The sequence below is a fragment of the Lampetra fluviatilis genome, chromosome 68 (genome assembly GCF_964198595.1).
Source record: "Lampetra fluviatilis chromosome 68, kcLamFluv1.1, whole genome shotgun sequence".
In the NCBI taxonomy this organism is placed as follows: domain Eukaryota; kingdom Metazoa; phylum Chordata; class Hyperoartia; order Petromyzontiformes; family Petromyzontidae; genus Lampetra; species Lampetra fluviatilis.
Window position 1 is genome coordinate 3,026,647 of NC_136342.1, and position 25,641 is coordinate 3,052,287.

Below are 25,641 nucleotides of genomic sequence, written 5' to 3' on the forward strand. Positions count from 1 at the left end.
GTACCCGGCCGCACCAGGGTCGCAAACGGGTACCCGTATACCCGTACCCGGCCGGGTACGGGTAGCCGGGTATCGGGTAGGGTACGGGTATCGGGTACCCGATTGCGACCTCTGGTGCTGGCACTGCTGCTGCTGCTGCTCACTCAAGAACACTTGCCCCGGCGGTCTGTTGGAGGGCAGGGCACCTTTGTCTTTGTCCTCGAGGTTGGGCGTTGCTTTTGGGGAGTTTGCAAGAACGATGACGCTTGGAATTTCGGGCCCCCCATCAAAACGCGTTATCTGCTCGGTGATCCACGTCGTAGTTTGTCTGTGCGTCTGTGTGTTTATTTACACGTGTGCGTGTTTTGTATGTTTGTGTTATGGGGAGCGGTGGCGTAGCAGTTGGCGCGCTGCGCTACGGTACCCGGCCAGGAGCCGAGTTCGATTCCCGCTCACGGCCACGGACACGCGTGACGATTATCTGAAACCGGTCCCGGGCCTCCCCTAGGTCGACTCAGCCTCAAATTAGTACCTAGTGCGGTGTGTAAACATTACCGCTGGGGAGATAAAGGCGGCCGGGCGTGGTGGTGACCACCCCCGCCCCCCTCACGCACCGTGCCAGCCTTCATAGGTGCTACTAACTAAGAGCACATGCCCCAACAGTCTGTGAAGGCTACACGGGGTTTCTTTGTCTTTGAGTGCACCTGGCCTGGCACAAGAACCGTGGTGAAATTTCACCGCCACTTAGTGGCAAATGGCGGCCGGTTGCTGTTCTTGTGTGGGTGTGTCTGGACACGAACCCGGCCACGATCGGAGTTCGATTCCCGCTCGCGGCAATCAGGCAATCAACACCAGCGACGCTTATCACAGTATGATGTGTGTTTTGATTTAGTGTGCTGATCTTAAAGGTGCATTGAAAAATGTTGATACTCCGACTGATGTTACTGCTGTTGTGGAGTGACTCATGCAGCCAGCTATGGCTGCAGAGTTTGGTAGTACATGTTGTTTACATCGTTTATTGTGAAAATTCGGTCACAATTCCTATGACCACTGTTTCATTGCTTATATGGATTTATTTTGGTGATTTTCGATACGTTTTTTGGTTTGGCCATGTTTGTTTGTTGTAGTACAGAGTTAGACTGATGGCCTTAATCTAAGTTGTCTTGTGGTTGTTGTTGTTCGACTTGCATCCCACTGGGATTTTTGCACATTTTTGTGTAGGGTGCTTTTTCTGAAATATTTTACTGTCTTTTCTTGGATTTTCTGTTTGCACTCAGTCACATATTCACTTTAAGATATTTTTTGTTCATGTTTTTGTTTTTTGTTTGTTGCGGTTGCACCCGATTCAAGAGCCGAATGGCTCACAGGGCTACACCTAATAAATGAACTTGAACTTGAACTGAACCGGTCCTGGGACTCCCCAAGGTCGAACCAGCCTCAAATTAATACCTGGTGCACCGCCGGAGAGACAAAGGCGGCCGGGCGTGGTGTGGCCCACAGACCCCCTCGAGTGCCGTGCCGGCCTTCACAGGTGCTACTCGCTAACAGCACTTGCCTTAACGGTCTGTTTAGGCTATACTGGGGGAGAATCTTTGTCTTTAGCGTGTTTATTTACACGGGTTTGTGTTTGTATGTCTGTATGGCCGCGTGTGTTTATGTTCGACGAGTGAGCGCTGCCCATCATCGTTGTTGTCGCCGTCATCATCATCATCATCAGTGGCCAGGATCCATCCCCGATGAAGCTTGAGACGGCTGAATGGAGTTGAAGAGAAACTCACAAACACCACCTTGTTGTGAAAGACCCAACGCATTAGAGCCCCCGCCACCGCCCCCCCCCCGAGGTTTGAACTTCCACGTAGCTGCTCGTGGCCCACCCCCTAAACCGCATGATCCACTGCAGTAGATGCGGATTCCTGATGATGCACAAATGGAAAATTAAAAAAAACTCTCCAGTGATAATTGTTTTTTTACCCTTCTATCTGGCAACAAAACTGACACCTTTTTTACAAGGAGTCATGTTTGCATAGACCACAAAACCTGCGGTCATAATGCAAACAAAAAACATAACTCTGATAATGTATGCACTGTCCTTGAAGTTGATTGGTCCACACCCGAGACAGCTTTCCTTAGAGCCTAGTCTCACATGGTGTTGGACCAGATGACGCCAAAAGGCGCACAACTCAAAGACAATGCACCATCAGAGTATGAGAGCTTGGGGTAAAGCATTTACACCATTGGTACTTCATTTTCCAGTAAAAAATATGAGAATTGTTTTTTTACCCTTCTATCTGGCAACAAAACTGACACCTTTTTTCCAGTGTTAGAGGCGCGACTGTGATCATCCAGAACAGGCAACATAGAATGACGCCAATGGCCCGACCCACAAACACGAAGTAGAAGATGATGATGATGATACACGACTACTCCGCTTGCTGCTACCGACGCGTTCATCTGGGCTTGATCACCTGAACTTGACACTGTCGTCTTCACTTGCATCTACATCATCAGCCGTACGGAAGAGACTGCCCCCTATCACTACCCCGATCACTATCACTACCCATACCCCTATCACTACCCCTATCACTATCACTACCCCTACCACTATCACTACCCATACCCCTATCACTATCACTACACCTATCACTGCTCTAGAACAGACCATGGTCCACACCCTAAACCACATCACCCACTGCACAAACCACGGCAGTAGATGCGGCTACGTGACGACGCACAAATGGATGATGAAAATCTCTCCAGTAGTAGCGTGCGAATGTGGTCGTCCAGAACAGGCGACGTACACCGTCGCCAATCGCCTGTCCACAAATACAACGGAGACATCACGGCGATGACGACGATGACGACGATGACGATGACCCACTACTACTCCGCTTGCTCCTGCCGAAGCGTTCATCTGTCCTTGACCACCTCAATGCGGCACTGTCGCTGTTGCTCTGCATCTACGTCGGCCATACGAAACAAGATCTATCCATTCCTAGATTTGAAGCTTTCGTGACTGCAAGGATTCATACTCTTAGGTTTGTTCGGTAAAGTCACGTAGGAAATAAATAAATAATAACTAATTCATATATACAAATATATCAATTGTGCTGTGACGGTTCCACCTGAAGACGGAAGCTTGTGTTGCCTCCGAAACGCCGTGATTTATTATTTTATTTCTATAATTTTTTCTATTATTTTATTTTATTTTTCCCTACGTGACTTTACCGAAAAAACCTAAGATCTACTCCACTTTCGATTTAAAGCTTTCGTGACTGCAGGGATTCATCTTCTTGGTTCTTTCGGTAAAGTCACATAGAAGGGAAGTAATAAAATAATAAAAATAAAACATAATAATATAATTCTCACGACGTTTCGGCCACAACTCAAGCAGCCGTCCTCAGGTGAAAAATGAAACACCACCAAGCTTGGAGCGTATATTTAAGCTGCTGGGTTGGAGGGGGGAAGAAGAACGCCTTGACTAAATAATTTGCATATCAGAGGAATTTAGCATATTTATGGAAAATGCGTAGGAGGTGGGCGGGGGTTTCAAAGTCATATTATGCCCGTGCATTATGCAGGATTAGCAGCATCAAAGGGAGGGGATGGGGGTAGCATTAACAAAGGGAAGGAATGTTAATAGTATGTAGCTGTAGAATAATTTTATTATGTTTTATTTTTATTATTGTATTACTTCCCTTCTACGTGACTTTACCGAAAGAACCAAGAAGATCTACTCCACTGCTGGATGAAGTGCTCGTGTTGCCACATCCAATCATCTGGCAGGTGTCAAGTTGGTTCTGTGTGTACACGGTTCAGAGCACTGGGAGCCCAGCATTGAGGAGTCGCAAGAGCGCGTGGGTGAATGAGTTTGTTAATGAATGAGTGGGTGAGTGAGTGAGTGAGCGAGATAGTGGGTAAGTGATTGAGTGAGTGAGTGGGTACCTGATTGGGTGAGTGAGCCGGTAATTGAGTGAGTGGATGAGCAAGTGAGTGAGTGGATGAGCAAGTGAGTGAGTGAATGAGTGGGTGGGCGAGTGAATGAGTGGGTAAGGGATATGGTGGATGAGCCGGTAATCGAGTGAGTGGATGAGCAAGTGAGTGAGTGGGCGGGCGAGTGAATGAGTGGGCGGGCGAGTGAATGAGTGGGCGGGCGAGTGAATGAGTGGACGGGCGAGTGAATGAGTGGATAAGGGATATGGTGGATGAGCCGGTAATCGAGTGAGTGGATGAGCGAGTGGGTGAATGAGTGAGTGATTGAGTGGATGAGTGTTGGGGAATGAGCAGGGTTGACACTGGTTAAACCACTACGCGCCCGGCAACCTCAGTTCGAACCCAGCTCACGGCCACCGATGCTAGGAACTAACATCAGAACCGGTCCTGGGCCTCCCCTAGGTCGACTCAGCCTTAAAAGTGAGTGCCTGGTGCAGTGTGAAACATCACACTGTGGGGAGGCGGGTGGGGGGGATACAAATGCGGCCGGGAGTGGTGGTGGTGGCAACTCAACCCCTTTCGTGTACCGTGCCGGCCTTCATTAGGTGCTCGTGAACAGCACTTGCCCCAACAGTGTGTTAAGTCTATATGGGGGATCTTTGTCTTTTGTGTCTGGACACAGTCCCATCAGCGAGCCCGGCAACGGAGGGACGCTCACAACAACGAGCGTAGCCGGCGGGCGGATAAAACGCAACGAGTTGCCACAGCGGAGAGGGGGGGCGGGGTAGGGGAGCACAGGTGGTGCGCATCTGCCAGTCATCGCAGTCGGTCAACCCATGTGGCACCTGGGTCTGTCCCCCGACCTCCTCCTACCAGCCAGCCAGCAGTAAGCGATCGACGCGTAAACATCTCCACTGGGGAGACAAAGGCGGCCGGGCGTGGTCACCCCCCCTCCCTTCGTGCGGCGTGCCGACCTTCACCGGGGCCCCTCGCTCGCAGCAGTCGCCTCCGGCAGTCTGTGAAGTGAAGGCTACACGGGGGACCTTTATCTGTGTCTTGCTCAGGAACAAGGGCCACCATCACCACCGTATCAGATCTCGGATAACGATCTTCCCCGTGAGATGGTGACGATGTCAGCGAGGACGGATGGTGACTTGGGTTGGTCCGGAACAACAAACGCAGGCCCTCAGTCCTCTCTCTCTCGTTCGCTCTCCCCCCCTCTCGTTCGCTCTACCCCCCTCTCGTTCGCTCTACCCCCCTCTCGTTCGCTCTACCCCCTCTCGTTCGCTCTACCCCCCTTTCGTTCGCTCTACCCCCCTCTCGTTCGCTCTCCCCCCTCTCGTTCGCTCTACCCCCCTCTCGTTCGCTCTCCCCCCTCTCGTTCGCTCTCCCCCCCTCTCGTTCGCTCTCCCCCCCTCTCGTTCGCTCTACCCCCCTCTCGTTCGCTCTCCCCCCTCTCGTTCGCTCTACCCCCCTCTCGTTCGCTCTACCCCCTCTCGTTCGCTCTACCCCCCTCTCGTTCGCTCTCCCCCCTCTCGTTCGCTCTCCCCCCTCTCGTTCGCTCTACCCCCCTCTCGTTCGCTCTACCCCCCTCTCGTTCGCTCTACCCCCCTCTCGTTCGCTCTACCCCCCTCTCGTTCGCTCTACCCCCCTCTCGTTCGCTCTACCCCCCTCTCGTTCGCTCTACCCCCTCTCGTTCGCTCTACCCCCCTCTCGTTCGCTCTCCCCCCCTCTCGTTCGCTCTCCCCCCTCTCGTTCGCTCTACCCCCCTCTCGTTCGCTCTCCCCCCTCTCGTTCGCTCTACCCCCCTCTCGTTCGCTCTCCCCCCTCTCGTTCGCTCTACCCCCCTCTCGTTCGCTCTCCCCCCCTCTCGTTCGCTCTACCCCCCTCTCGTTCGCTCTACCCCCCTCTCGTTCGCTCTCCCCCCTCTCGTTCGCTCTACCCCCCTCTCGTTCGCTCTACCCCCCTCTCGTTCGCTCTACCCCCTCTCGTTCGCTCTCCCCCCCTCTCGTTCGCTCTACCCCCTCTCGTTCGCTCTACCCCCCTCTCGTTCGCTCTCCCCCCTCTCGTTCGCTCTACCCCCCTCTCGTTCGCTCTACCCCCTCTCGTTCGCTCTACCCCCCTCTCGTTCGCTCTACCCCCCTCTCGTTCGCTCTCCCCCCTCTCGTTCGCTCTACCCCCTCTCGTTCGCTCTACCCCCTCTCGTTCGCTCTACCCCCCTCTCGTTCGCTCTACCCCCCTCTCGTTCGCTCTACCCCCCTCTCGTTCGCTCTCCCCCCTCCCCTCGCCAAACTCTCCCCTTGGCCCCCGGATTGGCCGGATATTGCGTCTCATATCCAGCTTACACATTCCACAGATCGCACGCATTCTCATCGCCAGAGTACCCACCACCAATTTCTCTCTCTTCTCTCCCTCTGCTCTCATTCTCTCCTGTCTCTCTCCCTCCTCTGTCCTGTCCCCTCTCCACTCTCTCCTGCCTCTCTCCACTCTATCTATTCTCTCTCCTACCTCTCTCTCTCTCTTCACTCTGTCACCATTCCCCACTTTGTTCGAAGTCGACAAACGCATCTTTGTGGCCCGGTTTCCACACAGTTGCCTACCACGCCGGCTGAAATACCAAAGCCAAGTTGGTGGGGGTAGAGAGATGGAGGAGGAGGGGGAGGGGGGTGGAGTCTGGGTGGGGAATGTGCCTAGACAGACATGGAAAGCCACAGAGAGACAGAGAGACAGAGACACGGAGAGCGACAGCCCCAGAAAAGGGGGTAGAGATTGAAGAGGGGGTACTTAGACAGAACATGGAAAGAAAGCGAGAGACAGAGAGACAGGGAGAGGCAAGGAGAGAGAGAGATAGGGAGAAACAAAGAGACGGACTCTGACAGGGAAAAACACGGATAATCACGCAGCGATGGGGACAAGATTCAGAGATACGGAGACAGACAAGGTGGGAGACAAAGAGACACGGAAAGATGGAGATTTACAGGGAGACGTTGAAAGAGAGGTCACGGAGACACAGAGATGAACAGGGATACAGCGAGAGGCGAGATTTCTGGGGAAATACATGAAGAGATACCCTAAACTACACACTTTTACTGGTAGGAACCTCCTGGTTACACCAGCACACAGGGGATTATTGTGTCCGTCCGTCGGACAGAGAGGGGCTGGGTGGGGAGGGTGAGGAGGGTGGGGAGGGGCTGGGTGGGGAGGGTGGGGCTGGTCACCCCGTGGTGCCCTTATAAAACTCAACGTGTCACCTACTCACGCCGGCTTGTGCCCGCCCTCACAGTCGGGCATATTTGCGGAATACACCACGCCGCCGTTGACCCTGCAGGCCATTGACCGAGCAACCCAACGTGTTCCTACCAGCTCCCTCCGCAGGACAATGTGTTCATGTTACCAGTAAATACCCACCGAGCAACGTAGCTCTTTTTCAGAAGAGACCTTCCTATCACAAATGATAGCTCAACGAATCAGCTCATCACGTGGAAATCTGAAGCAGCGAAATACTCTAAAACGTTTGACGTTGATTCTAAATATGGAGGGGAAAAGCCCGAGGACCCGAAGAAAATCAACACGACCGTGAGAGAGAGAGGGAGAGACGCACAAACTCCAAATATACAGCAGGCGTCAGGGGTCTGGATCGACCCCACGAACTCTTGTATACCAAGCGAGGTAATTCACATCTTGCCACTGTGGTGCCCAATATACAGAAAGACACGAAGAGATACACACGGACAGACACAGAGAGACACGGAGAGATGGAGTTAGAGAGAGAGACAATAAGACGTGGAGCGATACACACACACAGACACGGAGAGATACACACGGACAGACACAGAGACACACAAAGATGGAGTTAGAGAGAGAGACACAATAAGACATGGAGCGACACACACACACAGACACGGAGAGATACACACGGACAGACAGAGAGAGACACAAAGATGGAGTTAGAGAGAGACACAATAAGACATGGAGCGATACACACACACAGACACGGAGAGATACACACGGACAGACACAGAGAGACACGGAGATGGAGTTAGAGAGAGACACAATAAGACATGGAGCGATACACACACACAGACACGGAGAGATACACACGGACAGACACAGAGACACACAGAGATGGAGTTAGAGAGAGAGACACAATAAGACATGGAGCGACACACACACACAGACACGGAGAGATACACACGGACAGACACAGAGACACACAAAGATGGAGTTAGAGAGAGAGACACAATAAGACATGGAGCGATACACACACACAGACACGGAGAGATACACACGGACAGACACAGAGACACACAAAGATGGAGTTAGAGAGAGACACAATAAGACATGGAGCGATACGCACACACAGACACGGAGAGACACACACGGACAGACACAGAGAGACACAAAGATGGAGTTAGAGAGAGACACAATAAGACATGGAGCGATACGCACACACAGACACGGAGAGACACACACGGACAGACACAGAGACACACAGAGATGGAGTTAGAGAGAGAGACACAATAAGACATGGAGCGATACGCACACACAGACACGGAGAGATACACACGGACAGACACAGAGACACACAGAGATGGAGTTAGAGAGAGACACAATAAGACATGGAGCGATACACACACACAGACACGGAGAGATACACACGGACAGACACAGAGACACACAGAGATGGAGTTAGAGAGTGAGACACAATAAGACATGGAGCGACACACACACACAGACACGGAGAGATACACACGGACAGACACAGAGAGACACGGAGAGATGGAGGGAGATGAAGGGAGATGGTGAAGGGAGATGAGTAGCGGGAGCGCGTGACGTTCTCACGACGGAGATAATCACGGCGCAACGGAGCGGGAATCTGTGTGCTCGTGTGTGTATGTGTGTGTGTATGTATGTATGTGTATGTGTGGGGAGCGGTGGGTGTAGTGGTTAGCGCTACGCTGCGCTATGAACCCGGCGACCCGGGTTCGATTCCCGCTCACGGCCAACACCAGTGACGATTATCTCCCCTAGGTCGACTCAGCCTCAAATGAGTAACCTGGTGCGGTGTGTAAGCAACGCCACTTGGCAGACAAAGGCGGTCAGGGGTGGTGCTGGCCACCCACCCCCTCGTGTAACGTTCCGGCCTTAATAGGTGCTCGCTAACAGCACTTGCCCCTACAGTCTGTTAAGGCTATACGGGGGTCTTTGTATGTGGTAGTGGTGGTAGTAGTGGTGGTAGTGGTCGTGGTAGTGGTGGTAGTGGTGGTGGTGGTAGTAGTGGTGGTAGTGGTGGTGTGGTAGTAGTACTGGTGGTAGTAGTGGTGGTAGCAGTGATAGTAGTAGTGGTGGTGGTGGTAGCAGTGATAGTAGTAGTGGTGGGGGTGGTGGGGGTGGTGGGGGTAGTTGTGGTGGTAGAGGTGGCAGTGTTAGCGGTGGTGGTGGTCGTGGTGGGGGTGGTAGTAATGGTGGTAGTAGTAGTGGTGGTGGTCGTGGTGGGGATGGTTGTAATAATGGTGGTAGTAATGGTAGTGGTGGTGGCAGTGTTAGTGGTGGGGGTGGTGGTAGTAATGGTGGTAGTAGTGGTGGTGGTGGGGGTGGTGGTAGTAGTGGTGGTGGTGGTGGTGGCAGTGTTAGTAATGGTGGTAGTAGTGGTGGTAGTAGTGGTGGTAGTGGTGGTGGCAGTGGTGGTGGCAGTAATGGTGGTAGTAGTAATGGTGGTAGTAGTGGTGGTGGCAGTGTTAGCGGTGGTGGTGGTGGTGGCAGTGTTAGTGGTGGTAGTAGTGGTGGTAGTAGTGGTGGTGGTAGTGGCAGTGTTAGTGGTGGTAGTAGTGGTGGTAGTAGTGGTGGTGGTGGTGGCAGTGTTAGTGGTGGGGGTGGTGGTAGTAATGGTGGTAGTAGTAGTGGTGGTGGTGGTGGCGGTGGTGATCACAGGCTTCCGGGCCACGCCCAGGCAGAGGAAGAGGGCAAAACCTCAAAACTCCAATCGGCTTCCCAGGGGAAGAGCTCGCACGCACACACACACACGTATATACACACACACGTGTATACACACACACACGTGTATACACACACACACACACGTGTGTATACACAAAGACAAAGATCCCCGTATAGCCTTAACAGGCAGTTGGGGCAAGTGCTGTAAGAGAGTAGCACCTCTTCTTCTTGGTTCTTTCGGTAAAGTCGTCACGTAGAATGGAAATAATAAAATAATAAAAATAAAACATAATAAAATAATTCTCACGACGTTTCAACGTAAGCAGCCGTCCTCAGGTGACGAACAGGTCAGAGTCTTCTCGACAGACCGAAAGCTATTAAGGCCGGCATGGCACATGAACGGGTGGATGGCCGGCACCACGCCCTACCACCAGGTTACTCATTTTAGGCCTAGTCGACCTAGGGGAGGCCCAGGAACGGTTCAAATAACCGTCACCAGTGTCGTCGCCGGGTTCGTAGCGCGGGGCGCTAACCGTTGCGCCACCGCTCCGCGTACACACACACACATATATACAGACGGCAGCGGGCTGGTATACCCGAATAAACAAAAACAGCGTGTATATGTAAACAAACACTGGCTCGCTCGTATAAACACACAGTTCTTATAGGCGGGTGAGGGGGGCAAATTACTCACAAACACTCCACTTAAAATCAGATAATGCCCCGTTCTGGGTGAGCTTAGGAGCAGTCAACAATCCCAGTGACCGTCCCAAAGCAACATCCCCGCCGCCACCCCCATCTCCATCCCCCCGTACCAGCCTCAACTTTCAGATGGACGGGGAAAGTTTCGAATTAAATGAAAATGTCCCGTGCGAGTTTTTCGCGCAGCTGTTAGTTGCGCTGCGCTGAACGTCCCGGCTGCGACCCGAGATCGATTCCCGCTCAACGGCCACCGATACACCTGTGGGGATTCATCTGATCCGGTCTTGGGCCTCCTCTAGGTCGACTCGGCCTCAAATGCGTACAAACGTTTCCACTCGGGAGGCCAAGGCGGCCCGCGTGCGGTGCCGGACACCCACCCCCTCTCGCGTGCCGCGCCGGCCTTCATAGGTGCTCGCTAACACCACTTTCCCACACAATCTGTTAAGGCTATATGTGGGATCTATGTCTTTTGTATGCACTGCAGTGGTTGGGTGGGTATACACGGGTCGGTGGGTGTGTTGGCGAGCGAATGGGTGAATGGGCGAGTTCGCGAACGAGCGAGTTGGTGGGCGAGCGAGCGAGCAAATGAGTTGGTGGGTGGGCGACTCGTTCACTGGTTCAGTGAGTGAGTGAGTGAATTCGTTAATAAACTATTTATATTTTTCAAGGTAAGGCCCACGGAGCTCCATAACCTTTTTTCAGCAGCAGCCAAATAATCTAAACGCGTCTGGCCAATTGTAAATGTGGAGGGGAAAGCCGGAGGTCCCGGATAAAAATCCACATGACCACAGGGAGAACATGCAAACTCCAAATATACAGGCAATAGGGTTGGGATCGAACCTACGAGACATCCTGTATACCTCCTATACAGCAGGCGAGGTAGTTAACATCTCACCACGATGGCGTCCGAGTTGATGGGTGAGGAAATGTGCTGACGAGCGCATGAGCGAGTTCAAGGATGGGCGAGCGAGTGAGTTGGCGAGCGAGTGGACGAGTGAGTGAGTTTGTGAGTGAGTAGGCTGAGCGAGTGCGTGGGTGAGTGGACGGGTGAGTGCGTGAGTTTGTGAGCGAGTGAGCGAGCGAGCCAGTGATTGGGTGGGTGAGTGGACGAGTGAGTGCGTGAGTTGGTGAGCGAGCGAGCCAGTGATTGGGTGGGTGAGTGGACGGGTGAGTGCGTGAGTTGGTGAGTGAGCGAGCGAGCCAGTGATTGGGTGGGTGAGTGGACGGGTGAGTGCGTGAGTTGGTGAGCGAGCGAGTGATTGGGTGGGTGAGTGGACGGGTGAGCGGTCAACAATCCTGCAGCCTCAAACACCGCATGGTAGTTTTGGGCCAATCAGTAGCTATGACGTGTTCGTGTGCGTGCACTGTGCCACGAGTTCGACTCCCACTCACGCTCACCAACACCGGTGGCGATTATCTGAACCGGTCCTGGGCCTCCCCTAAGTCGACTTGGCCGTAAACGACTCCCAAGTGCAGTGTGTAAACATCAGCATTAGGGAGACAAATGTGGCTGGGCTCAGTGCCGGTCTTCACATTAAAAATATGTTTTTATTTTACGAGGTAAGGCCCCACTTCAGGATCGACCTGGGCATCATAAACGATAGCTCCACGAAGTGGCTTGCCATAATCGTCATGATGTGGAAATTCATGAAGGTATCCAAATAAAAAAAAAATGTGTGATGGGAAGGGGAAAAACCAGAGGACCCGGAAAAAAACCCACGCGACCACGGGGAAAGAGAGAGAGAGCACACGCAAAAATTCCAAATATACAGGTGGGGATCGAACCCACGACCTCCTGTACACCAGGCGAGATAGTTAACATCTCGCTACATGCAAACTGCAAATATACAGCAGGTGTTGTCGGGGTCGGGATCGAACCCACGACCTCCTGTACACCGGGCAAGGTAGTTAACATCTCGCTACATGCAAACTGCAAATATACAGCAGGTGTTGTCGGGGTCGGGATCGAACCCACGACCTCCTGTACACCAGGCGAGATAGTTAACATCTCGCTACATGCAAACTACAAATACACAGCAGGTGTTGTCAGGGTCGGGATCGAACCCACGACCTCCTGTACACCGGGCGAGGTAGTTAACATCTCGCTACATGCAAACTACAAATATTCAACAGGTGTTGTCGGGGTCGGGATCGAACCCACGACCTCCTGCACACCAGGCGAGGTAGTTAACATCTCGCTACATACAAACTACAAATATACAGCAGGCGTTGTCGGGGTCGAACTCACGACCTCCTGTACACTGGGCGAGGTAGTTAACATCTCCAAGGCACCACGGCGCCTTCCCTAACAGCACTTGCCCCAACGACCCGTTGAAGGGTACAAGGGGACGGGGAACCTTCGTCTTTGTAAGTGAACAAGCGTCAGGATCCATAATAGGAGGTTGTTTCTGTTGGGTTGGATCGCGTAAATATAAATGCGTCGTTAAACCCGCCGCCACCACCACCACCCGACACAGCCAACGAGTAAAGTTTCGTCACGTAAACAACAAAACGTGCCAATCGGTTACGTGTTGGGAGGGTAAACCCACTGCAACATTTAGCAATTTCATAAATCGGAATATTTATGTATTACTGGAGGAATCTGACGAGCTATGAAGCTCATAGTCAAGGGGACACGGGTTAAGAACGTGACAACAACAACACAAAAAAACACGATGGCAGTGCACAGTACAAGAAAGGTAAACAAATCACGCAAACACGAATCAAACTAAACGTTAGGACTCCTAACCCCCCCCGCCCCCCCCCAGCCCCCCCCCACAGCGACCCCCACCTGGGTTGGAGAAGACGTCACGGAGATTGCCGAGCGCGTCGGTGAAGAGGCGCACGTCGGCCGTGAGACGCGAAACGTCGCCCGGGTCCACGCTCGCGCCGTGCCCCTCGACCTGACGCACAAAGACAAAGATTTCCCCCCCCTCAGTGTAGCCTGAAGAGACTGTTGGGGCAAGTGCTGTTAGCGAGAAGCACCTCCTACGAAGGCCGGCACGGCACACGAGGGGGTGGGTGGCCTTTGTCTCCCCCCCCCAGCGGCGGTGTTAATCGCACACCGATAATCGTCGCTGGTGTTGGCCGTGAGCGGGAATCGAACTCGGGTCGCCAGGTTCTCAAGCGCTGCTAACCACTACACTAGCTCTCCAAAAGACAAAGATCCCCCGTATAGCCTGAAGAGACTGTTGGGGCAAGTGCTGTTAGCGAGAAGCAGCACCTATGAAGGCCGGCACGGCACACGAAGGGGGTGGGTGGCCTTTGTCTCCCCCAGCGGCGGTGTTAATTGCACACCGATAACACTGGTCAACAAAAAAAAAACATTTTTTTCTGGCCTGGACTTTTGCAGCTGTTTTAGACTAATTTCAGGGTGCTGATTCCAAATCTGACCTCAGATTTGCTCTATCACATCTCATTTGTATGCTACCGGCATACCCCATTTTCATTGATTTTACCCGAAATTAACTCTGCCACTTATGATTGCAAGTTGTTGCGAGTCAGTGACTGCTTTAGTGTTAAAATACGGTGCTGTGTTTTTAGGATAGTGTGTTTATAATATAATTTTATGTAGATATCCACAATTATTTAATATTTTTCTTCTGCAGTTTTTATTGAAAATGCAATATTTGATATCTCAAAAACCTGATGTGATAGACAAAAACTGATGCCAGATTTGGAATCAGCACCCCAAAATTACCTTAAAGCCGTTGGAATAACCTTATGCCAGAAAAAGTGTGTTGACCAGTGTAATCGTCGCTGGTGTTGGCCGTGAGCGGGAATCGAACCCGGGTCGCCAGGTTCTCAAGTGCTGCTAACCACTACACTAGCTCTCCAAAAGACAAAGATCCCCCGTATAGCCTGAAGAGACTGTTGGGGCAAGTGCTGTTAGAAAGCACCTATGAAGGCCGGAACGGCACACGAAGGGGGTGGGTGGCCAGCACCACGCCTGACCGCCTTTGTCTCCCCAGTGGTGATGTTTACTACACACCGCACCAGGTGCTCCTGAGGCCGAGTAGACCTAGGGGAGGCCCGGGACCAGTTCAGATTAATCGTCAACGGCGTTAGGTGGGGCCACAACAGCGGTTGCAACCGGGTACCCGATACCCGTACCCTACCCGATACCCGGCTACCCGTACCCGGCCGGGTACGGGTACCCGTTTGCGACCCTGGTGCGGCCAGGTACGGGTACGGGTAGGCCGTGAGTCACTGGTGAGTCACCGTTTGTCACTCATTTCGGGTAGGGTATGGGTAGCGTATGGGTACCCATACCCGGCCGGGTACAGGTACGGGTACCCGTTTGCGACCCTGGTGCGGCCGGGTACGGGTACGGGTACCCGTTTGCGACCCTGGTGCGGCCAGGTACGAGTACGGGTACCCGTTTGCGACCCTGGTGCGGCCAGGTACGGGTACGGGTACCCGTTTGCGACCCTGGTGCGGCCGGGTACGGGTACGGGTACCCGTTTGCGACCCTGGTGTGGCCAGGTACGGGTACGGGTACCCGTTTGCGACCCTGGTGCGGCCTGGTACGGGTACGGGTACCCGTTTGCGACCCTGGTGCGGCCAGGTACGGGTACGGGTACCCGTTTGCGACCCTGGTGCGGCCGGGTACGGGTACGGGTACCCGTTTGCGACCCTGGTGCGGCCAGGTACGGGTTACGGGTACCCGTTTGCGACCCTGGTGCGGCCGGGTACGGGTACGGGTAAGGAATCAAAACCCGTTTGCGACCTCTGGGCCACAATGAGCAGGATGACCCGAGTTCCATTCTCGCTCACAGCATCAGGGTCGGTGACCGAACCGACCCCTGCATACCCGGCGAGGTAGTTAACATCTCCGAGCTACCGCAGTACAACTGTAGTGCCATAAGAGGGGAGGGGCTGCTGGGGGCTCTGGGATCCTAGGCAGATAAACCTTGGCGCCAGGCGCTGGGATCCCAGGCACCCCAGCCAGTTAAGCCCCTTGGCGCCACCAACGGGGGGGGCTGTGTGTGCTCTGTGGGATATCTGGGGGCGCACACAACCCGACCCCTCGTTGGGGACGAGGCATAAAAGGGCAGCTCCCTGGACGATCGTGGCCAGTTGTAGCTCAAGACCCAAGACCAGCCATCATAGGACCCTGGACCCCCTCGCCCCGCTTGTCCTTGTAAGGGCCGGGACGCTGTGAGGGCCAGTGGTGGGACTCTGGGACTCCCGGCTCTACGTCCTTGTGAGGGCGAGTTCCGAGGAAGCCAGAGTCCAGACCCGCACCTTGGCTCGGTCGGGTCAGGTAGCCTCCCCTAGGGTAGTTGTAGCCGGAGGACCCCAGAGCGTAGCCAGAGTAGTGTATCTAGGCTGTGTACCTAGGCTGTGTACCTAGGCTGTAACAGAGTATGAGGACTGAATGGAGTGTTGTATTGTAATAAATATGTAATGAGAGCTCACGTGGTGATCGGCTCTGCCGGTCCTGCTCTACAGCCAATGGGGGGAGAGCCTGGGAGCATGGCCCCGGCGTGATCGAGGGATGTCAGCTAGGATGATTGGTTCTGCTGGTCTTGGCCTCAACCAATGGGAAGACAAGTCAGGGGCGTGGTCCCGGGAGTTGATGGGGGAATCTGGAACATTCAGCGCAGGCTATTGAGGATTGGCTGGAGCGTACCACGTGACCCAGGCATTAAATAAGGGAAGAGCCGAGGGACACGTGGTCAGACAAGGAACGAAGAGAGAGAAAGGGGCCACGTGTGAGCGGGTCTCCGAGTGCCACGTGGCGGTGCGTCTCTTGCGATCTGTCTGCCCACTCCCCCCGTTGCCTGCCAGCAACGGGGGGGGAGTGCTTGTGAACTGAGATAAGTAAATAAAAGGACCGATTCCACAAGCCGTCTCCAGAGTATTATTACAAATAAGTTACCTCTGCAAGTGTCTCCGGAACCCATTACACAACCATCCCCAAGAACCTCACCTCGAAGACGGAGCCCAGGCTGGTGGCGGAGGGGCTGCGTGCGTGCACCCCCGCGCCGGCGCCACCGCCATAGGCACCGCCGCCGCCGCCGGCAGCTCGCAACGACGCCGTGGAGGCCACGTGCCGGATGCCGGCGGCGTTGGGGGAAGATCCGGCGCCGCAAGACACGGCGGAGCGCACGCTGGAGTGCGAGCGCGCCGAATGGCGCTGCAACGGCTGCTGCAGCTGGTGGTGGCGCAGGCTGGCGGGGCTACGGCGCGGGGAGTAGGCCCGCCACGGGGGAGACGCGTCCGACCAGATGGGCAACGCGTCCTGCTGACGCCGCGTGGGTGGGGGAGACGGGGAGGGGGGTAGGTGAGGGGGTGAGGACGGAGGGAGAGACAGAGTGAGCGACACGGACGGACAGATGGACGGACGGAGAAGAGTCATGCCAGACGTTGTCGTCTCGGCACAAGGGTGGCGGAACCACAACCAAAACCAAAACGATAAGCACGGTGGGAGAGAAGAAGTTCACACTTACTCACCCGCTTACCAATGGAGGAACCATCAACTCATTCACCGATTCACTCACACACTCACTTCACCCACTAACCACTTGTGAAACCATCCACTACTCACCCACGAGTGAAACCATAAATTCACTCACTCACCGATTCACGCGCCCACCCGCCCACCCACCCGCTCACTCAATCACTCACTCACCGATTTACTCATTCACTCACCACTCGCTCACCTCACCGATCCACTCACCTCACCCAAAGGCTATCTCAACATGCATCACGTACGAACCACACTGAACCGCACCACATGAACCACAGTGTGAACCTCGGCGCTTGAACGCGCTCTGCATGAACCATGCCGCATGAACCGCGTGAATTGCGCCACCGCATGAACTGCACGAACCATACACACATGGATCGCATGACCAGCACCGCATGAATCTCACACATTTCTTTAGAACTTTGCACTGCCCCCCCCCACCTCCGATTTGCATGGTTGGCTACGTACGGTGCGAAAGAAATAAGCTCAACGTACGTGCGTACAAGCAACCACGTCGATCGATGCGCGGCAAGCGACGTCACCGCCACAGGACGTCACGCGTGGACACGCCGAGTGACGTCGAGCCACGTTACATCGGAGAGGACGCCGCTAACCCTGCCTGGCCCTGACCTCCAACTGTTCCGTCTGTGCGGGATAGAGTGCTCCCCCCCTCGCACGCACTCATGGGTTTTGCCTGGGCGCTTCGGTTTCCTCGTCATTAAACTATTTTTTTTTATTTTGGCCCAACGAAGTGGCGGCTTGTCATCACGTGGAAATGTATCGCAGCCAAATAATTCGTGACTGCAGGGATTCATATTATTGGTTCTTTCGGTAAAGTCACGTAGAAGGGAAATAATAAAATAATAAAAATAAAACATTATAACATTTTATTATGTTTTATTTTACCGAAAGAACCAAGAATATTCTAAAACGCTGTTTAGAAATGTGGAGGGAAAAACCGGACGACCCCGATTAAATCCACACAACCATGGGAAGAATACGCAGACTCCAAATATACAGCAGGCACCAGGGTCGGGGTGGAACCCACGACCTCTCGTACACCGGGCGAGGGAGTCAACATCTCGCCCAAACCCATCGGTCGCGAAGGACAGACGCGACGCGGCGTGGCGAGCGAAACGACACACGACGTGACGCCAGCACCGGTTCCCGGTGCTTTGAGTTCTTGCCGGCGTCACGCGAAGTGGGGGGGGGGGGGGGGGGGGGGCACGCTAACGTCACACAAGGGGGGGGCACGCTAACGTCACACGGGGGGGGGGGGGGGCACGCTAACGTCACGCGGCGTTGTCGTCGCTTCCACCCTGCCCCCCCATCTCCACCCCCCTCTCCACCCCCCACTCTCCAGATCGAACCCATAACCTCCTGTACACCAGGCGAAATAGGTAACATCACCACCCCCCTCTCCATGTACCCATCTACATCTCCCCCCTCTCCGGATCCAACCCATAACCTCCGGTACACCAGGCGAAGTAGGGAACATCCCCCCCCCCTCTCCATCTCCCCCCCCCTCTCCATCTCCCCCCCTCTTTGCCGTCCTTCTGACCCCTCCCCCTCTCCACCATCCCTCTCCACCCCCCCCCCCCGCCTCCTCCAGGGCGATCGTTGCCAATGACTTACATCGGGACACACGGACTCGCATAGAGAGTCCCATAGACTCAAGCAGCGACCCACAGAGACCCGTAGGGAATCGAACTCGGGTCGCTGGGTTCGTAGAGCAGCACGCTAACCACTACACTACCGCTTGCCACACACACATAAACTATACAACTTTAAACAGTTTTTTTATTTCACCAGGTAAGGCTCACTCACCTATATAGGTTTTTTTTCAGAAGCCCAATGAAATTACCTGTGGAAATTAATACCAGCCGAACGCACATCGATTCTAATTGTGGAGAGAAAAACCGGAGGACCCAGAGAAAAATCTACACGACCACGGGGAGAACATGCAAACGCAAAATATACAGCAAGCGTCAGGGTCGGGTTCGAACCCACGACCTCCTGCATAGGCTCGTTACACAGAGACCCATACACTCATTACACAGAGATTCGTACACTCATTACACAGAGACCCGATGTGGTCACACAGGCACCTGGCAAACGACCATGCGTATCAAATCGGCTATAACTTTTACCGAGATTATGTAGGTTCAACTTCTTTCGCACCGTACAGAGCCAACCGCGCTAAATTTGAGCCGCGACAAGCCTCGGTGAGTGGGTGTGTGAGTAGGTGGCCGAGTTGATGAGCGAGCGAGCCGTGAGTATCTGCTGTTCACCAACTTTCAAGACCGAGCGTCAATGAAGAGCCAACGATCACGAAGACCTGCATCTTTTAATCGTCGCTCTTCATCGGCCATGCAAAATCATCATCAGCAGACCTCCATTCAAGTATGAAGCTAACAATACACACACCACACACAGACCACATACAACAAAGACCCCGGTATAGCCTACACTACCGCTCCCCACACACACACACTTACAAAGACCCCCCTCTTATAGCCTCAACAGACTGTTGGGGCACAGTGCTGTTAGCGAGCACCTATGAAGGCTGGCATAGTACACAAGGGACTGGCACGGTACACGAGGGGATGGACGACGCTTGTGCCAGGCTATGTGCACCTTGAGGCCACGTGAAGTGTCGAACGCCCGCTGGCAGGAAGTCACGGGGCAGACCCAGGTGCCACGGTTCGACTGACTGAGACGACTGGCTGATGCGTCATACATGTACAGACCCTCACACACACACGTGCAAAGGCAAAGACACACGCACGCACACATACACACCCCGTATTGAACGCATGGGAAGGCTGCGGCCGCCACGTGCCCTGCATTCCGCTCGCGGTTCACGCAAAGAATGCCTCCCCCCCCCTCCGCCTCCCCCCCTCTAAAATATATACTACACTACAATACACTGCACCGCTGTACTAAATTGAAAACTCATTTCTTTAGAACTGCTTGTTGTTGCGTTTAGTTTGTTGTGCTTCCCCCGCACCCCCAATCAGCGCGGTTGGCTAGTAGTAGTACGCTACTACTCCGATACTTCTCCTACTGACGCGGTTATCCGGGCTTGAGCACCTCAATGTGAACATGTAGTTGCTGCTCTGTATCTGCAGTCTTACAAAAGAAAAAGATTGCCCATAGGCCAACATTGCCCATAAAAAGTTAAAAATTCTCCAGTAGTAGCGGTGCGACTGATCATCCACAACAGACCGTAGTTCAACGTGTAATGACACCAATGCCCCGATCGACAAATACGAAAAAGACAACACGGCGATCATGATGATGATACACTACTACTCCGCTTGCTCCTGCTGATGCGGTTATATCTAAGCTTGACCACATCGAATGTGAAATTGCAGTTGTTGCTCTGCATCTACATCATCGGCCGTACGGAAGAAGAAGATTGCCCATAGACTAAAATTGCCCATAGGCAAACATTGCCCATAAAAAGTTAAACATTCTCCAGTAGCAGCAGTGCGACTGTGATCATTTACAACAGACTGTAGTTCAACGTGTAATGACGCCAATGCCCCGATCCATAAATACGAAGGAGGAGAGATCATGGCGATGATGACAATACACCAGAGGTCGCAAACGGGTTTTGATTCCTTACCCGTACCCGGCCGCACCAGGGTCGCAAACGGGTACCCGTACCCGGCCGGGTACGGGTATCTGATTGTGACCTCTGGGATGAAGCCATGTTGCAGGCGTGGGTAGGTTGATTCTAGGAACTTGAATTGTGAGAAGAGACAAGACGTTGGGAAATGAGTGACAAACGGTAACTCACCAGTGACTCACAGTCTACCCGTACCTGTACCCGTCCGCACCAGGGTCGCAAACGGGTACCCGTACCCGGCCGGGTATGGGTAGCCGGGTATCGGGTAGGGTACGGGTATCGGGTACCCGGTTGCAACCTCTGCAATACACTACTACTCCGCTTGTTCCTGCTGATGCAGTTATCTGGGTTTGACCACATCGAATGTGAAATTGTAGTCGATGTTTCTCTGCATCTACATCAGCAGCCGTACGGGAAAAAAGAAGACGACTGCCGATTTGGGTACAATAAAAACTAATTTCAGTCGAATAATAATACTCAGAGTTGTTTTTCACTTGCCAAAAATGTTAGTTAATTACTTAGCAGATTTAAACTATATTGTTCAGGAAGAGTGCTGCAATATTGGGGGTGTGGTTTTGATCAATACCGGCTGCGGTTGTGTTTAGCTACGGGAAAGAAAGTTGGAAACCCCATGCAGAACAAGGGGAGAGAATACAAACTCCCAAGACAAACAAGACAAAGATCCCCCGTATAGCCTTCAAAAGACTGTTCGGGCAAGTGCTGTTAGCAAGTAGCACTCATAAAAGACAAAAACTAAAAACAGAGTTGTTTCTTTTTGTTTGCATTTTGACTGCTTGTGTTGTGGTTATTGCAAGCATGATGCCTTGTATAAAGGTGTCAGTTTTTGTACCAGTTTAAAGGGTAAAAACCTACTACTATATTTTGTCACTGGTAAAGGAGATGTCTCATAGTGTAAATGCTTACCCCGAGCTCTCAATACTCTGATATTGCACTGTGTTTGAGTTGTACGCCTTTTGGTGTCATCTGGTCCAACACCAATGGAGACTAGGCTCTAAGGAAAGCTGTCTCGGGTGTGGACCAATCAACTTCAAGGACAGTGCATATCATTATCATTATCAGAGTTGTTTCTTTTTGTTTGCATTTTGACTGCTTGTGTTGTGGTTATTTCAAACAGGATGCCTTGTATAAAGGTGTCAGTTTTGTACCAGTTTAAAGGGTAAAACCCTACTACTAAAAACTAAACAATTTTATTTGACCAGGTAAGGCCCCACTTGTAGCCTTTTTTCAGAAACGACCTGGCCACAAATAACAGCTCAACGAGGCGGCCTTGTGATCACGAGGATATTTATATCAACAGAATACTTTAAAAAAATTAACCCGTAAAAACAAAGTTTTTCACTATAAATCCTTTATATGCGTGGCGGCTAGAGTCCTCTCGTCCTCTGGCTTGGGATGGCTGCCACCTATGGGTCAGATGATTGCCTGCCACCATTAAGCAATTGGTAATTAAATATAATTTTTTTTTTCTAAAAAAGTGTAAAGTTATGGAAAAACATTTTCACGAAAATAAATTGTCACGCACAACGAGTCTGTGTGCCAAAATGTCAGCTCGATTGGATCACGGGAAGTGGGTTAAAAAACGACCGAAAGATTTGCACGGTCGTAAGCGCGCAAGCAAGCAAGCAAGTGAACTTAATATAAAGGATTTAAAAACGCATGTCGATTCTAAATGTGGAGGGAAAAACCGGAGGACCCAGAGAATAATCCACGCGACCGCGGGGAGAGAGGCATTCAAACGCCAACTATACAGGCTTCAGGGTGAGGATTGAACACACAACCTCATGTACATCAGGTGAGAGAGTTCTAGATTTGCAAGGATTCATACTCTTAGGTTTTTTCGGTAAAGTCACGTAGGTAAAAATAAATAAATATTAAATGATAAATAATAAAACTAATATAAGAAATAATAGAAATAAAATAATAAATCACGACGTTTCGGAGGCAACTCGAGTCCCATAGAGTTAACATCTCCTAGCCACTGCGGCGAGATGTTGAGGCGGGGACGGCACACGGAGGGGGGTGGGTGGCCAACACCACGCCCGGCCGCCTTTGTCTCCCCAGTGGTGATTTTTACACACTGCACCAGGTACTCAATCGTCGCTGGTGTTAGCCGTGAGCAGGAATGAAACTCGAGTTCCATATACTCACTCTCTCTCTCCACAGAACAGGGGGAGAACAAACAGAAGCCACCTTTCATCACCGAGTGGCGGAGACGTCACCACGCGGCGCCTGTGCCAGGCTAGGTGCACTTCGAGGCTATCGTGTGAAGTGTGGAAGGCTCTCGCTGCTGGTAGGTCACGGGACAAACCCAGGTGCCATGGGTTGACTGCTGGAATCAGTGGAGGGAGCTGAAGGTTCGAGTTGCCAAACGTCAGCCTCGAAACCTTAATGACTTGGAGAAGATCTTCAAAGAGGAGTGGGACAAAATCCCTCCTGAGATGTGTGCAAACCTGGTGGCCAACTACAAGAAACGACTGACCTCTGTGATTGCCAACAAGGGTTTTGCCACCAAGTACCAGAGGTGTGGACTCGAGTCATGTGACTTGGACTCGAGTCAGACTCGAGTCATGAATTTGATGACTTGCGACTCGACTTGGACTTGCATAACAATGACTTTGTCCCACCTATGAGATGTGGACTCGAGTCATGTGACTTGGACTCGAGTCAGACTCGAGTCATGAATTTGATGACTTGCGACTCGACTTGGACTTGCATAACAATGACTTTGTCCCACCTGTGAGATGTGGACTCGAGTCATGTGACTTGGACTCGAGTCAGACTCGAGTCATGAATTTGATGACTTGCGACTCGACTTGGACTTGCATAACAATGACTTTGTCCCACCTCTGCCAAGTACTAAGTCATGTTTTGCAGAGGGGTCAAATACTTATTTCCCTCATTAAAATGCAAATCAATTGATAACATTTTTGACATGCGTTTTTCTGGATTTTGTTGTTGTTATTCTGTCTCTCACTGTTCAAATAAACCTACCATTAAAATTATAGACTGATCATTTCTTTGTCAGTGGGAAAACGTACAAAATCAGCAGGGCATCAAATACTTGTTTCCCTCACTGTAGAATTGTTATAACAACACTCCTACAACATCAGAGTGCAGCGCCACATTAAATACGCACTACAATGACAATAGTTTAAAGCGATTTGAAGCATGTTTTTTTTCTAAATGGAAATATGGTTGGGGGGGGCAGAGCTTTGTGACGTCATATTTGAGGGGGGGGGGTGTGACTTTTTGTGACGTCGTGTGACGAGGGGGGGGGGGTCAAAACTCGCCCAAAATCGCGTGACGTCATTTATGGACGGCCCCTAACGAGGAATAATAAATCACTCGATGATTTCCCAAGCGCGTACAGTGGATTCCAGGCCAAATTGCATCAACATGCCACTCTGTTACAGGCTACACAGACGCATACAAAGATCCCCCGTGTAGCCTATAACCCGCTTTTGGGGCAAGTGCTGTTAGCGAGAAACTATGAAGGCCAACCAGCGTAGTACAAGCCAAAGACAAAGATCCCCATTTATAGCTTTAAAATACTGTTGGGGCAAGTGCTGTTTGCGAGTAACAGCACCTATGAAGGCCGGCACGGTATACGAGGAGGTGGGTGGCCAGCACCACGCCCGACCGCCTTTGTCTCCCCAATGGCAACGTTTACTACACACCGCACCGGGTACTCATGAGGCCGAGTCGACCTAGGAGGCCCAGCGCCGGTTCACATAATCATCTCCTGGTGTTGGCCGTGAGCGGGAATTGAACTCGGGAAATCCACAATGGTGAAATGTTAACTACCTCGCCTGGTATACAGGAGGTCGTGGGTTCGACCCCACCCTGACACCTGCTGTATATTTGGAGTTTGCGTGTGGCTAGGAGATGTTAACTACCTCGCCTGCTATACAGGAGGTCGTGGGTTCGATCCCGACCCTGACACCTGCTGTATATTTGGAGTTTGCGTGTGGTGACATGTTAACCACCTCGCCTGGTCTACAGGAGGTCGTGGGTTCGATCCCGACCCTGACGCCTGCTGTATATTTGGAGTTTGCATGTGGCTAGGAGATGTTAACCACCTCGCCTGCTATACAGGAGGTCGTGGGTTCGATCCCGACCCTGACACCTGCTGTATATTTGGAGTTTGCGTGTGGTGACATGTTAACCACCTCGCCTGGTCTACAGGAGGTCGTGGGTTCGATCCCGACCCTGACGCCTGCTGTATATTTGGAGTTTGCGTGTGGTGACATGTTAACCACCTCGCCTGGTATACAGGAGGTCGTGGGTTCGACCTGACCCTGACGCCTGCTGCATATTTGGAGTTTGCATGTTCACCTCGTGGCCGCATGGATTTTTCTCCGGATCCTCTGGTTTTTCCTTCCACGTTTAGAGTACAGGTACTCGACTTACGATGGAGATGCGTTACGACGACCCCATCGTAAGTCAAAAATATCGTAAGTCGAAAATGGCCCAGCCTACCCAGGAGTCTTGAAGAATGGTGACATTTAGCAAAACAGAGCAATTTACAGTACCGTACTGTATAAACTACATAATGTATGTATTAATTACAATACTGTATTGCACAGTAAAATGCAAAGTAAAACAAGGTAAATTCTTAGCCTACCTATATGAACTACAATTGAATAGAAAGTTTTTTCAGGAAACAATCCTATCTGCTATAAAAAAAAAACTTTTAACATGCATTGAACGTATCGTATCGTGGTAACCCTAAAATGAAATCGCTAAAGCTACGTATCACACATGCATTGAACGTATCGTTTCGCTGCTGCGTTTGCCTGCCGCGCGAAATTTAAAATATTTTTCAATTTTGTCGTATCGCCATCGTAAGTTCGAATTATCGCAAGTCGGACCATCGTAACTCGGGGACTATCTGTATTTGGCTGCTGATATACATACTCTTAGACTTTTTCGGTAAAGTCACGTAGGTAAAAAATAAAAATAA

At 52.1% G+C, this 25,641-nt stretch overlaps 1 protein-coding gene across 3 annotated transcripts in view; it reads right to left on the reverse strand.

Moving 5' to 3' along the window:
- LOC144952601 (rho GTPase-activating protein 45-like) overlaps positions 1-25,641 on the reverse strand; it is a 121,084-nt gene that overhangs the window by 74,378 nt on the left and 21,065 nt on the right. For 2 of the 3 annotated variants that reach the window (XM_078883091.1, XM_078883089.1), the window contains exons 2-3: positions 16,484-16,798; positions 13,340-13,451 (exon numbers count right to left, since the gene is read on the reverse strand). In XM_078883091.1, the coding sequence (XP_078739217.1) occupies positions 13,340-13,451; positions 16,484-16,798 (427 nt within the window). The remainder of the gene's footprint in view (positions 1-13,339; positions 13,452-16,483; positions 16,799-25,641) is intronic. The other variant, XM_078883090.1, reaches the window with a different exon arrangement.